General features: G+C 34.2%; 1 protein-coding gene across 2 annotated transcripts in view; it reads left to right on the top strand.

Annotated features, from left to right (window-relative positions):
- The first annotated feature begins 237 nt into the window (after positions 1-237).
- LOC145307632 (uncharacterized) overlaps positions 238-16107 on the top strand; it is a 42822-nt gene continuing 26952 nt past the window's right edge. For both annotated transcript variants that reach the window (XM_080150109.1, XM_080150108.1), the window contains exons 1-22: positions 238-306; positions 1194-1261; positions 1666-1701; positions 2053-2174; positions 2953-3018; positions 4652-4777; positions 5905-5945; positions 6329-6381; positions 7218-7309; positions 7682-7726; positions 8329-8402; positions 9269-9304; positions 9900-10033; positions 10573-10677; positions 11314-11384; positions 11939-11992; positions 12286-12383; positions 13415-13517; positions 14030-14080; positions 14718-14785; positions 15286-15354; positions 15928-16021. In XM_080150109.1, coding sequence (XP_080006235.1) covers positions 290-306; positions 1194-1261; positions 1666-1701; positions 2053-2174; positions 2953-3018; positions 4652-4777; positions 5905-5945; positions 6329-6381; positions 7218-7309; positions 7682-7726; positions 8329-8402; positions 9269-9304; positions 9900-10033; positions 10573-10677; positions 11314-11384; positions 11939-11992; positions 12286-12383; positions 13415-13517; positions 14030-14080; positions 14718-14785; positions 15286-15354; positions 15928-16021 — 1623 coding nt within the window. In that variant the 5' untranslated portion in view covers positions 238-289. The remainder of the gene's footprint in view (positions 307-1193; positions 1262-1665; positions 1702-2052; positions 2175-2952; positions 3019-4651; positions 4778-5904; positions 5946-6328; positions 6382-7217; positions 7310-7681; positions 7727-8328; positions 8403-9268; positions 9305-9899; positions 10034-10572; positions 10678-11313; positions 11385-11938; positions 11993-12285; positions 12384-13414; positions 13518-14029; positions 14081-14717; positions 14786-15285; positions 15355-15927; positions 16022-16107) is intronic.

Genomic DNA, 16107 nt, shown 5'->3' with positions numbered 1-16107 from the left:
TAAAGTGAAAAATTATGTGATGAAATCAATTTTGTTAGCTGAAGGCCAGTCCAACAAAACTGGTATTAATTTTATGGTTTTTATTTAAATATTCGTGGAAAATTGTCTGTAATACATTGTTATACATGATTTTTCAGTATGGCTGAGAACAAGTTATAATCCAGCAGATATTATTCATTTTCAAAGCCATACTGGAATAATGATTCCAAAAATAATAAAGCATAACTATTGATTTTAAGCATTTTGTTTCAGATCTGAAGTGGAAAAGTAAATATCTGGCCCAAGCAAGATGGGACTCAAACCTAGGCAACATTTCTAATCATAAAAATCACAAAACCTTTAGAGAAAAAAATATTCATTTCATAAACACATGACCGACAGACAGACAATCCAATTAACAAATCACATTTTCACATCAAATAACAAAATAGAAAGAATGATAGATAGATAAACAGATAGATATATAGACAGATGGACAGATAGATATATAGACAGATAGACAGACAGACAGACAGACAGACAGACAGACAGTCAGACAGACAGACAGACAGACAGACAGACAGACAGACAGACAGATAGACAGATAGACAGATAGACAGATAGATAGATAGATAGATAGATAGATAGATAGATAGATAGATAGATAGATAGATAGATAGATAGATAGATAGATAGATAGATAGATAGATAGATAGATAGATAGATAGATAGATATATAGAAAGAATGATAGATAGATAAACAGATAGATATATAGACAGATGGACAGATAGATATATAGACAGACAGACAGACAGACAGACAGACAGACAGACAGACAGACAGACAGACAGACAGACAGACAGACAGACAGACAGACAGACAGACAGACAGACAGACAGACAGACAGACAGATAGACAGATAGACAGATAGATAGATAGATAGATAGATAGATAGATAGATAGATAGATAGATAGATAGATAGATAGATAGATAGATAGATAGATAGATAGATAGATATATAGAAAGAATGTTAGATAGATAAACAGATAGATATATAGACAGATGGACAGCTAGATATATTGACAGATAGACAGACAGACAGACAGACAGACAGACAGACAGACAGACAGACAGACAGACAGACAGACAGACAGACAGACAGATAGATAGATATAAAGATAGATAGATTTGAAATGTGTACCAAATATGAAGGGAGCCAACGGATGATGGAGGAGGTGGTCAACAGTATGTGAGTAGTGTCACTGCAGAAGAAATGCAGGAAAAATGATATTCTGGTGCATAGAAATTAACATTTTACATTATATTTTAATAATGGCTTTACCCCTAGCCTCAAGGGGCTTCGCATAACAACGTAATTGACATATATCCCATTCTTCCTTCCCTAAATGTAAAAAAACAATCGCTACAAAATGTGTAAATTTAAAAAAGTTGGTATTAAGCCAAGGATGTAAAGGAATAAGACAATTGCCGATATATGGATGTACATCCCTAATGATGATACACAAAATTACCCCATATGAATCAAAATTCAATAAAAGTCCCTAAAGTTTGTTAAGCCAACGATACGAAAACTTTGTTAAAAAACTTTGGGGACTAGTGGAATAAACAGCCCAATGTCTCCTCCCTCTCTGGCAGAAATTAATGTCATTTTTGAAACTTAAGGCAATGGCTGCTGAATATGCTGATGGGTATCCTTCAGGTATTTATAAAGGTCTATCTATCTATCAATATATCTATCTTTCTTTCTTTCTTTCTATTTATCAATCTATAAATCTATTTGATATATCAATTTATCAATATATTATTCTAGTAATCTTTTAATCTATTCATCTATCAATCAATCTATCTATCTATTAATCTATCAATCAATCAATCAATCTAATTATCTATCTATCTATCTATCTATCTATCTATATATCTGTCTGTCTGTCTGTCTGTCTGTCTGTCTGTCTGTCTGTCTGTCTGTCTGTCTGTCTGTCTGTCTGTCTGTCTATCTATCTATCTATCTATCAATCTATCTATCAATCTATCTATCTATCTATCTATCTAGATGAGGATATGTATGAAGAAGGCCTGGATGTAGGAAAGGATGAGAGTGCCAAACCCAACCTGGCCACCAAGTTCTCTTCAGCTGTTAAGAACTTCAGCCTCCCAACTACTGATGACATCATGGTAATATATTTGTCTATTTTAGTTTTTATAGTGAAGCTTTTCTTTAATCAGGGTCGGTCCTTCCGTACGCCCCTATCGTTAATTTAGACGTGTTAGAATTCAACTTTGCATTATGATTCCTCTAACAGTTAGGTATGATTAAGAAAGCGTAGCAACTCTATAATTGTTACCAGAAAGTCCTTACGTCCATTTCAAACAGTTTTAACCTTTTTAACATTTTTTATATGATATAATTATCCAATTCATCTGATTTTGGAATACTGATTCCTATTACAATAAGGTACAATGTTATAGGCAAATCATCTCTATAATCAAGACATAAACATGTAGGTACGTCCTTAATCTACATATCCTGTAATTCAGCCAACAATTTTACATACATTTATATTCTGCTTACTCTGTTCTGACTCTCTACAAGTGTTAATGTTCTTTTGTCCTACCGTTTTAGAGCATTGCTTTTATGGATGTTGTCACTCTTGATAAATGGGGGGATTACCCTAGCCTCCCATCCACACTAAATAGCCTAAATCCATCCCTTCGTTGACTATCTCAATATTTCTCTCTCTCTGTTCTCTCTTTTTCTTTTTCTATTTCTCTCTCTCTCCCTTACTCTCACTCTCTATCTCTCTCACTCCTTTTTTTCTAAAGCAGCAAATAGTGCCTAATAAAAGATGACGTCATACAATACAAATGACCAATAATAGGCCAGTATACATTTATATTGACTAAAGGTAAAAATTTACTGGCCTATCATTAATTATTTTCCAAATATTTTTAGAATTCTAACTTTGTAAAGAGTTTCCACCAGCCTCTGATTGTCAAATCAAAAATTCAAAATCCTAAGGTCAGAATTTTAGCAGGCATCTAAAGGGATAAGCCGATAAATTAATGTACATTCCCTATGATGTTCCACAAATTTAACCCCCATTATATTAATATTAGCAGTTAAAACCTTTGGACACTCAAATTAATGAACCAACCAATCAAAATAAAAATTCACCAAAGTGGTTAAACGAATAAGAAAACGTTAAATAAAACTTTGGGGATAAGTGTAATAAACAACTCATCTATCTATCTATCTATCTATCTATCTATCTATCTATCTATCTATGTATCTATCTATCTATCTATCTATCTATCTATCTATCTATCTATCTATCTATCTATCTATCTATCTATCTATCTATCTATCTATCTATCTATCTATCTATATATCTATCTATCTATCTATCTATCTATCTATCTATCTATCTATCTATCTATCTATCTATCTATCTATCTATCTATCTATCTATCTATCTATCTATCTATCTCTCTATCTACCTATCTATCTATCTATCTATCTATCTATCTATCTATCTATCTATCTATCTATCTATCTATCTATCTATCTATCTATCTATCTATCTATCTATCTATCTATCTATCTATCTATCTATCTATCTATCTATCTATGTATCTATGTATCTATGTATCTATCTATCTATCTATCTATCTATCTATCTATCTATCTATCTATCTATCTATCTATCTATCTATCTATCTATCTATCTATCTATCTATCTATCTATCTATCTATCTATCTATCTATCTATCTATCTATCTATCTATCTATCTATCTATCTATCTACCTATCTATCTATCTATCTATCTATCTATCTATATATCTATCTATCTATCTATCTATCTATCTATCTACCTATCTATCTATCTATCTATGTATCTATCTATCTATCTATCTATCTATCTATCTATCTATCTATCTATCTATCTATCTATATATCTATCTATCTATCTATCTATCTATCTATCTATCTATCTATCTATCTATCTATCTATGTATCTATCTATCTATCTATCTATCTATCTATCTATCTATCTATCTATCTATCTATCTATCTATCTATCTATCTATCTATCTATCTACCTATCTATCTATCTATCTATGTATCTATCTATCTATCTATCTATCTATCTATCTATCTATCTATCTATCTATCTATCTATCTATCTATCTATCTATCTATCTATCTATCTATCTATCTATCTATCTATCTATCTATCTATCTATCTATCTATCTATCTATCTATCTATCTATCTATCTATCTATCTATCTATATATCTATCTATCTATCTATCTATCTATCTATCTATCTATCTATCTATCTATCTATCTACCTATCTATCTATCTATCTATGTATCTATCTATCTATCTATCTATCTATCTATCTATCTATCTATCTATCTATCTATCTATCTATCTATCTATCTATCTATCTATCTATCTATCTATCTATCTATCTATCTATATACAGGTGCTACAAGGTTACCAGGCCACTATAGCAGAGAACAGCCCCGCCACTCTGAGCAAGATTAACAAGCTATCTATCTATCTATCTATCTATCTATATATCTATCTATCTATCTATCTATCTATCTATCTATCTACCTATCTATCTATCTATGTATATACAGGTGCTACAAGGTTACCAGGCCACTATAGCAGAGAACAGCCCTGCCACCCTGAGCAAGATTAACAAGCTGTCTGACTTCCCCCTACCCAGCATTAAGAGGAAGGAAAAGGAGGAGGGGGCTCCCAAGGTATCTATCTATCTGTGTGTGTGTATGTGTCTATCTATCTGAGTGTGTGTGTATATATCTGTATCAATCTATCTGTGTGTGTGTGTGTATGTGTTTATGTATCTCTATCTATCTATCTGTGTGTCTAGCTATCTATTTGTGTGTGTATGTATCTCTATTTAACTATCTATGTGCCTATTTGTGTTTGTGTACCTATCTGTTAATCAAGTATTTTATTTAGTTATCTGTCTGTTTGTCTGTCTCTCTGTCTGTATTTTAATCTTTTGATCGTCTGTCTTTTATCTTTTATCTATCTATTTTATCAATGTAATTTTAGGAGCGAAATCACTTTGTCTGTCCGTTCGTCAGTCAGTCTGTCCGTAACGCTATGGGGGAAACGTGATTTTCTCGGCTCATATTTAAGATAGACAGCTGAAATGTTTAGGGATTAAATTACATTCTACATATTTCCACCAAGTTTCATTAAGATTTGTCTTTCTATTGGGGTGCTAGATCAATTCCTAGATTTGTACGTTTTTGTAATTTCTGAACTACTATTCAAGTTAGAAGGCTAGATCACTCATTTCATGTTTCCTTCAAAAGAACATTATTAATTTTTAAAAAGATTTCATGATTTATTTTTTATCAAGTTTAATGTTTTATTTTATGACACTGCTCTTTTTCGTCTGTCCTTTCATATTTTTTTAGCTTAACTACTTATAGATGTTGTCATCCTTGTTGTTTATTTATATGTTTTCGTCTATCCTTTCAATAAAGTAACAGGATGTTTGTTTGTCTGTACCGAAGGATCTCGATAACCGCTGAACTGTTCGGGTTCTCCATTACAGGATAGCTTCTCATGGGTCCCGGGAAGGTTTATAAAAAATCGAAAATTAAAAAAGTATTCTCACTTTTCTTATATACTTGAACGCAACATAGATTATTTCTTAAATTAGACATTTAAAATTTTTTTTTAAAGTGCCACTACAGGCCTTCAGGAGCGTAGCCGCGAGTGTATTTATACATAAATTTTGATTATTGATTTATCTATCTATCTATTTCCATAAGTTAAAGATCTAATTATCTATCTATTTATGAATATATCTATTAATCTAACTATCTATCTATGAATATATCTATCTATTTAGGGTGACTGTAATGGTGCTACAGAGCCTCATCAAGAGTTTGGGTAAGTCACGTGACCTATAGTAGGCAGGAAAATGCCAGACTTCGTCACGCGTTGCGGTCAAGATTTACATCTGTACAATACTCATTTTCTCATTCTCAATTTATGAGTTTTTATACAATGGCAACATTAATGTGGTGGGAGCGGCTGGACAAAAGGTTCCCCCCCCCCCAAAAAAAAAAAAATTAAACTGCCAAAATTAGAATAATCCTCCCCACCATCCTTTGGAACCCTTAATGATTATTAAACCCACCACCCCAAAAAATATAAATTAATGGGGGGGGGGGGGATAGTTTTTCATTTGTTTGTTTATTACTTTAGGTCAGATTAACTAGAGGCCTCTAGGGGCTTAGCCACTAGTGTTTTGATATAGCATTAATATTTAGGTATGGAACTCTTCGGTCCTTGAAGGAGACAAAGTTGATTACTAACATCACAGGTTCTTGGCTATTTTTCAGTCATGGAAAAAATATCGTCACTTACGCTAGTAGTAGGAACCTTTTAAACGTCGTGTAATCCAATGAATTTCTCGCATCGTATTATAAACAGTTTTTCGCGGATATACAATTTGCAATTATAAGATTAAAACAGGTTTTTTAGCCCCGAGATGTCGAACGCAAGGGCCGAAGAAAATGGTTTTAATCTTATGATTGTTCTTTTTATATTCGTATGTTAGAAGCTCTATAAAGTGTCCAAAAAATAAGCCTTGTGACGTCAAAAATTACGGGAGAAATAGGAAAGGAAATATCTTAAAAGAGATGGATCTATTGACGTCACACATAATTTTTCAGTATGCTTGATAACTGGTTCTAATTCAACGGATATTAATCGGTTTCGGTCCTCAGTTTGTCATATTTTCCTAGAAATCTAAAGGGATAAGACAATTAATGAACAATAAATACTGATTCCGAATTAGGATAAACATATTTAGCCCACCTGTAGATGAAAATCATTGGTTGGAAAGTTTTGACACTGCTAGGTTTGTACAAACGAATCAATATTTTTTATTTTTGTTCGCTGTTAAATGTCAAAGTAGCTTCTCATAGGTCCCGGGAAGGTTTATAACTATTTTGGGGGAGGGACCCCCCCCCCCAAAAAAAAACAATTTATTTTTTACTTTTGAAAAAATCTAAATCAAAATTAAGCTTTTGGATTCAACTTCCTCATTTGCCCCTAGAGACCTCTATGGGGCGAAGCCTTATCTTTTAACTCAAAAACTTTGGGTACTTTTATTATTTCTACCCATGACTGAAGAATGTATCCCACTTGAAATAGAATCAACTCCGGATGATGAGAAAACATTGAGGAGAATGGAGCTTACAAAAACTATGAGCCCCGCGCAATTGGCTGAGATCAGATCAATTAAGGTAGGGATAGATAGATAGGTAGTTACATAAATAGATAGACAGAAAGACAGACAGACAGATTGACAAACGATAGATTGACAAACATACATACAAACAGACAGAAATGTAAAAATACAGACAGAGAGGAAGACAGAAAGACAGACTTATACACACACAGAGACAGACATACAGACAGACATATAGACAAACATACAGATAAACAGATACATACATACATACATGCATACATAAATACATACATACATTTAGACAGACAGATGTACAGACAGACAAACATAAAGACAGATAGATAGATATAGTTCATTACCATAATTAGACAAAAGTTGTTCAATCAAAGGGTTGGTTGTCTGTAATGCTACACTTATTTCCTAGGATTTCCCTCTGCCTAACGTGTTTAAGAAATCTTCACAAAGCAAGGTGAGCACGTTATTATGTCATCTTTAATTTAATATCATATAGTCATCATAAATATTCCAGTAAAGCATTAGAAACCGGTTTATAACCTCTGGATTAGAATTGTTCTGTTATGTTATTCGTTACATCTTTTTTTGATATATCTGTCTATCTTTCTATTAACCTATCATATTATCAACCAATCTATCCAAATATCTATCTTTTTATTTAACTATCTATATAAATCTATCTATCACTCTATCTATCGATCTATCTATCTATTTATCTATCTATCTATCTATCTATCTATCTATCTATCTATCTATCTATCTATCTATCTATCTATCTATCTATCTATCTATCTATCTATCTATCTATCTATCTATCTATCTATCTATCTATCTATCTATCTATCTATCTATCTATCTATCTATCTATCTATCTATCTATCTATCTATCTATCTATCTATCTATCTATCTATCTATCTATCTATCTATCTATCTATCTATCTATCTATCTATCTATCTATCTATCTATCTATCTATCTATCTATCTATCTATCTATCTATCTATCTAAATATCTAACTTTCTAACTATCTATCATTCTCTATCTATGCTTATTTAGACAACTGTGAATGGGCATGGCTCTGTACCGAAGTTAGAGGAAACTGGAGAGAGAAAAAGTTTCTTTGGTGAAGGAAAATTATACATTTTACATTATCAATATAGATTTAAAGTTTGGGAGGGGGGAAGAGGGAGGGCTAAACCCACCACCTAAATTTTTGTTTCTTGATCTTGTGGTGTACCTGTTCTCTAGATGTTATCAAAGTTCAAATACACCAAACTAAGAATTTGTGGTGTACCTGTCCTCTAGAGGTTATCCAAGTTCAGGTACACTAAAATAATACCTTGTGGTGTACCTGTCCTCTATATGTTATCCAGGTTCAGGTAAACTAAAATAAGACCTTGTGGTGTACCTGTCCTCTAGAGGTTATCTAGGTTCAGGTACACTAAAATAAGACCTTGTGTTGTACCTGTCCTCTTGAGCTTATCCAGGTTCAGGTACACTAAAATAATACCTTGTGGTGTACCTGTCCTCTAGAGCTTATCCAGGTTCAGGTACACTAAAATAATACCTTGTGGTGTACCTGTCCTCTAGAGCTTATCCAGGTTCAGGTACACTAAAATAGGACCTTGTGTTGTACCTGTCCTCTAGAGGTTATCCAGGTTCAGGTACACTAAAATAAGTCCTTGAGGTGTACCTGTCCTCTAGACGTTATCCAGGTTCAGGTACACAAAATAATACCTAGTGGTGTATGTACCTGTCCTCTAGAGGTTATCAATGTTTAGGTACACCAAAATAATACCTTGTGGTGTACCTGTCCTCTAGAGGTTATCCAGGTTCAGGTACACCAAAATAATACCTTGTGGTGTACCTGTCCTCTAGAGGTTATCAACACAGGATCGCTGGTCAAAGTGAGTTCCATTTTACAGAAGAGCTTCTTGTATGACCTGGGATGGTTTTATGCTATTTATCTTGTATAATGTATAATATTCTAAACAGGCTTTATGGACACCAAGCTGATGACTAACTGCAAGGAATAAAACATTTCCTGATTATAGATCTGGTGACCCTCATCTCTTTTAAAAATAAAATAGATCTAATGACCCCATCTCGTTAAAAAATAAAATCCTCTACTGCAATGTTGGAAAATCTTTAAGATCCAGAGATAAATACAGTAAGACCCCCAAAATGTATTACTGTATCATCAAAAGTAGCATATGTCCTTGTTCTCTATACATTTCCACACAACCAAATATAAAATTATAATTTTACCTCCATTAACACTGGAGATTTTTAGAGCCAAAGTTTTGAAAAAGTAACTTAGGAATGCTGTCCATGACATGACTCATGTGTATGTCAAACAACCCAGGATAACCAAGGGGAGCCAATAGTCACACCCATTAGATAACCAACTCTTTGATTGCAAGATCTTTGTCTGAGAAGTCCTAATGGTGCATGTTAATGAGTTGCGCCTGTTTTGGACTAAGGCATTCCCCCTACTTTATCTATGAATGTCGGGCACCTGACATAATAGCAGTAGAAACAACCCAAGGACAAATAGATGCGCTATGGTTGTGGTATTTTTAAGAAAAGTATCAATTGGCGAATGTTTTTATGTGATGTGTCCAGGAGAGTGATGCTGACGACATGACCCTGCGCGCCAGACAGGAGCTAGTCAAGACCAAGAGTCCTGCTGAGCTAGCATCCATCACTTCATTCAGTGATATTCCAGTTCCCTCCAAGATTGAAAATCTTCTAAAAGGAATATTGTTGGCTCACAATTATAAATTATTCGCATGGCTTCAATGTTTCTTTATGCCTCTTTAAAAAAAAGCATATAGTTTTTACTTCTTCCAGTAATTCAAAAGAAAATTTAATGCTTTCTCCTTATTTACAATGAGAAGGGAACACATTTATTTATATACCATGTAACTTCTCATTCGACTTTTTAATATCTTGGCTAAAAAGTTTCAGAAAATATTTTTAGACTATTAAGGCGTTTTTGTGTCTGTAAATATTTTTTATTGCAAATGGGGGCCAATTTTCTTGAAGCCAAATTATCCAATTTTATTGTTCAGAGTTAAAGTCAGATATTTATAATGAAAAAAAAAATCAATACAAAATGAATTACAACCATTCGTATAATATTATGCATAGACTCTACATAAGTACAGACATCTATTTAAATTTTAAGCATTTTAAGTAGAATGTTTACCATTTGGCACAGGTGTATTAGTTGTTAATTTCTAATTATGGCCATTTTGTTTTTACTACTCTGGCAACACTGTTGTGTGTACACAGGAAGCGGAAATGCTGGTGGCATGTCGTCTTCTATCGATTTGAGCTCTTTGAAGGAGGGAGGAAAGTTGCCAGAGTCTCTGAAGATGCAGCTTATCACAAATGCGATTAGTAAGTATATTTTTTTACCAACACAGCATTTGTGTAAACGGCAGCCGATCGATGAATCAATTGATAGATCGATAAATGGATTGATTGATAAATAGATTGATCGATAAATAGATCGATAGATGGATTGATAGATGGATCAATATATGGATCGATCGATAGATAGATCGGTAAATTGATCGATAAATAGATCGATAGATGTATCTATGCATGGATCGATTGATAGATGGATTGATAGTTGGATTGATAGATGGATTGATAGATGGATTGATAGATTGATTGATTGATTGATTGATTGATAGATCGATTGATAGATTGATAGATTGATAGATTGATAGATTGATAGATTGATTGATTGATAGATGGATAGATAGATGGATCGATAGATGGATTGATAGGTAGATCAATAGATGGTTTGACAGATTGTAAGAGATGGTTTAATAGATGGATCGATAGATTGATCGAAAGATGGATCTATAGATGAGCTATAGATAGATCGATTGATAGATGGATTGATAGATGGATTAATGGATGGAGTGATAGATGGATCGATGAACGAATTGTTAGATGGATCGATGGATTGATCAATAGATAGATTTAAAAAGGGATTGACAGATAAATAAAAATTTGATTATCTAGTTGAAAGTGAGGAGATTAGAGAGAAACATCGTGAGCTGGTCAACTCCAAATCTGTGGCACAACTTAGTCAGGAACTGTTTTCTTCAAATGAGAGTCAGTCAGACAGATGGACAGTTAAACTAAAATGTTATAAATTTGATTCCCAGCTAAGAAAATATTAATATAATAATTCTGATATTTCTATAATCCTTATATAAAAGTACTATAGAATCTTTCAAACTGCTGAACTAGATTTTTGTTTGATAAATCTTGAAATGGTTTTAAGCTATTTTTGCCCTTCTCCCCTTTGTCCCTTCGAATACAGCGCCCCTTAATGCTAGGGACGTTTCCACTTGTCTCCTTGCATGTATAAGCATAAAGGGAGGGGATATTGAGCTGTTTATTACACTAGTCCCCAAAGTTATATAATAAAGTTTTCTTATTCGTTGGCTCAACAACTTTGGAGAGTTTCATTAAATTTTGATTGGTTGTTTCATTAAGTTCAGTTTCCAAACGTTTCAACCACTAATTATAATATACAGAATTACAGGGTAATTTTGTGTATCATCATTGGGGATATACTTTAAATTATCGGCCATTATCTTATCCTTTTAGATCCCTTAAGAAAACAGTTAAATAAATACAGATCAATTCTTTTGCTGAGTTTCCAATTCCTGAGGTCATTGAAAATCTAGTCAAGGTGAGTTAGAGCAACAACTTTATAATTAGGAAGAGACATAATATCCTTATAATAAAGTAACAGGATGTCTGTTTGTCTGTCTGTTTGTTTGTACCGAATGATCTCGCTAACCGCTGAACCGACCGGTTATCCTAAGAAATTTAACTATTCAGAACTAACTTATTATATGTTTTGTCATATACTTCATATTGTATGATAGAAATTATTACACAATAAAGATGACAGCATCCATAAAAGCGAAGCTCTGAAACTGTAGGATAAACTAACATTAACACTTCTATCTATCTATCTAGAAGAGGGAAGGGAATGAGACAGAGAGTCTGGTGATGAGTAAGAGCACTCTCAGCTTGTCAGCTCTGGCATCTGGAAGGATCCTGCCTGATAGTCTCAGGTATCTATCTATTTATCTATCTATCTATCTATCTGGTGATGAGTAAGAGCACTCTCAGCTTGTCAGCTCTGGCATCTGGAAGGATCCTGCCTGATAGTCTCAGGTATCTATCTATTTATCTATCTATCTATCTATCTATCTATCTGGTGATGAGTAAGAGCACCTTCAGCTTGTCAGCTCTGGCATCTGGAAGGATCCTGCCTGATAGTCTCAGGTATCTGTCTATTTATCTATCTATCTATCTATCTGGTGATGTGTAAATGCACTTTCAGCTTGTCCGCTCTGGCTTCTGGCAAGATCCTATCTGATAGTCTCAGGTATCTATCTATCTATCTATCTATCTATCTATCTATCTATCTATCTATCTATCTATCTATCAACTATCTATCTATCTATCTATCTGTCTATATATCTATCTATCTATATATCTGTCTATTATCTATATATCTATATATCAATCTATCCATCCATCCATCCATCCATCCATCCATCCATCCATCCATCCATCCATCCATCCATCCATCCATCCATCCATCCATCCATCCATCCATCCATCCATCCATCCATCCACCCACCCATCCATCCATCCATCCATCCATCCATCCATCCATCCATCCATCCATCCATCCATCCATCCATCCATCCATCCATCCATCCATCCATCCATCCATCCATCCATCCATCCATCCATCCATCCATCCATCCATCCATCCATCCATCCATCCATCCATCCATCCATCCATCCATCCATCCATCCATCCATCCATCCATCCATCCATCCATCCATCCATCCATCCATCCATCCATCCATCCATTTATCTATCCATCCATCCATCCATCCATCCATCCATCCATCCATCCATCCATCCATTTATCTATCCATCCATCCATCCATCCATCCATCCATCCATCCATCCATCCATCCATCCATCCATCCATCCATCCATCCATCCATCCATCCATCCATCCATCCATCCATCCATTTATCTATCCATCCATCCATCCATCCATCCATTTATCTATCTATCCAGGGAGACGAAGCTGATAACGAATGTGAAGGAAGAGAAAGATCATGATAAGCTTGTGGCGAGACAGAACCTCATCAAGAGTAAGACTCCCATGGAACTCAGCCAGGTTAGAATCGTTCTCCCCATTTCAAACCTTTTACCAAAACTTACAGCATGACTCTTAAAAAAAGTATTTTTAGGGGTTACAGCCCTTATTTCTTAATGTATCATGAAAAGTAGCATTTATGCTTGTTCTCTATACATTTCAACACAAGAATATATAAAACAAATTTGACCACTGTACACTTCCACACCCTCCCATTTATATCAATTCTTCTATACCCCTTCTCTTTCTTCCACTCTACACCTTCATCCACTCTCTATCTCCAGGGTTCTAGGGGGATAAGATGATGATGAATAAATTGATGTAAATTTCCAATAATGATTTACAAAATTACCCCTTCTGTACGTTACAATTTGCGATTGAAACATTTGGACACTCATCTTAATGAACCAACCAATCTAAATTTTTAAAAAGTTGTAAAAATTTGGGAACTAATTCAATAAACAGCCCAATGCCCCCTCCCCTCCTCCCTGTTTACCTTTGCTTCTATTAAACTTATTCAATCTGTTTTTAAGATAAAAGACTGGAGTGAATTTCCAATCCCGGCTAAATTGCAATCTCTCCAGGTAATGATAGAATTGGTCTATTAGTTTCAAACACAGCTTAATGCATTATTAATAGAAGCTAGCCCCACATTTATTGCTACAAGCTACTTGACGATTACATAACCCAAGCCTAGAGTTTTGGCAGGTGCTCTATAAACCACCTTAATTAATTTCACTCTCAAACAAAAGAGGAGCATGTCGAATCTCTTTACAGAGCCTACTAGCGGCTGCGACCCTACCATCTAGGGGCTCAATATTTGAAGAGATATGGAAGGGAAGAAAAATAGCCTAAAACCATCCCGGGCCTAAAAGAAGCTTCATTGTAAAGGAGGACAAAATCGGTTCAGCAGTTTATGAGATCTTAAGCTTCAGACAAAAAATCTATTTACTACTGTATATAATAGAATAATAAATGAGGTCATATTAGAGAAGTCCATTATTCTAATAAGACGTAATTCTGGATTTTTGGCCGAAAGTTTTTTTTGATTTAGTGCCTAAAAAAAGGGGATGAATTTAAAAACTTTTGGCTGAAGAATTCTGATTTATGTCATATTATTCTAGTATGATGTCATTTTTATAGGCACTTTAAAGGGCTTCAAGCATGGCAAGCTTCTAGTGACTCATCAGTTTGAAGACCTAATTTTGCTTGCTATTGCAGATACCAACACTGAAGCGCCCCCAGAAGAATCATGACACCACCCAGGACTCCCCCACTGCACCACCCAGGCACACACACACACACACACACACACACATATGTTAAACTGACACATATTGTTATACCAACAAAGTTTTGTTTCTTTTTTCAACTGGAATTACTTTGATTAATTCAATTTAAATTTTACTTAGAAATGAAGGAGTTGGTTGTCTGTTTAAAATAATAGTTATTTCAACATATTGCCTCTCAGACACTGAATTCTCTTCCTAATTTCGAAAAAAATGAAAATAAGGGAGGTCATTAGATTTCTTTTCTATGCTTACTCACTTTTTGGGAGGTGGGGGGGAATAATCAAAGAGAGCAAAAAGACCTTTGATGCCCTAACCCAGTACCCAATATTACCTTACCTAACCTTAAGTAATGAAAAAAAATAAAAAACACCATATCCCCCCCCCCCCAAAAAAAAAAAAAAATCTATGTGGAAAAGCACCAACTTTTAAAGACAAAGTAAATAAAATTAAAGAATTGGTTGTCTATTAGGTGTTATTGTGTGTCTGTATTGTATCAGACAAAAATCCTGCAACAACAGTATCTACGAGTCCCTACCCAGCTCTCTTAGAAACGAAGTTATTGTTAGGTAAGAACAATTTGTGAGAATTAGGAAGATTTTGTGAGAATTAGGAAGAATTTGTGAGAATTAGGAAGATTTTGTGAGAATTAGGAAGAATTTGTGAGAATTAGGAAGATTTTGTGAGAATTAGGAAGAATTTGTGAGAATTAGGAAGATTTTGTGAGAATTAGGAAGAATTTGTGAGAATTAGGAAGATTTTGTGAGAATTAGGAAGATTTTGTGAGAATTATGAATATTTAGTGAGAATTAGGAAGAATTTATGAGATTTAGAAAGAATTTGTGAGAATTAAAAAGATTTTGTGAGAATTAGGAAAATTTTGTAAGAAATGGGAAGATTTTGTTAGAATTAGAAAGATTTAGAAAGATAACCGGCTATTTTCGAATACCGGATACCGAATATCCGGTTGATTTCTAATGCCGGTTATTCGGCCGGATATCCGGTAATTTTCCGGATATCGGCTTATTTTCAATATCTAGCCAGATACAGGATATCCGGCATAAGAAATCAACCGGATATCTGGTATCCAGTATCCGGCCAAAAAAGTATCCGGCCCAGCCCTAGTTGTGACCCCTGTTTAGATCCCGGCCTATAACAGATGAGGAACTGCGTACCCGCCAGGAAATTATCCGCTCCAAGACCCCCACAGAACTATCACAAATCTCCAGCCTTAAGGCATATTCATTAAAGTTCTCTGCAGTTTCCAAAGTTTTATGATAACATTTTCTTAATCGTTGGTTTTGGGGACTTTTATTGAATTT

The sequence above is a fragment of the Acartia tonsa genome, chromosome 15 (genome assembly GCF_053477335.1).
Source record: "Acartia tonsa isolate MP-2025a chromosome 15, ASM5347733v1, whole genome shotgun sequence".
NCBI lineage: Eukaryota > Metazoa > Arthropoda > Copepoda > Calanoida > Acartiidae > Acartia > Acartia tonsa.
The sequence above is the reverse complement of the archived record's forward strand: the minus strand, read 5'-3'. Positions and strand labels throughout refer to the sequence as shown.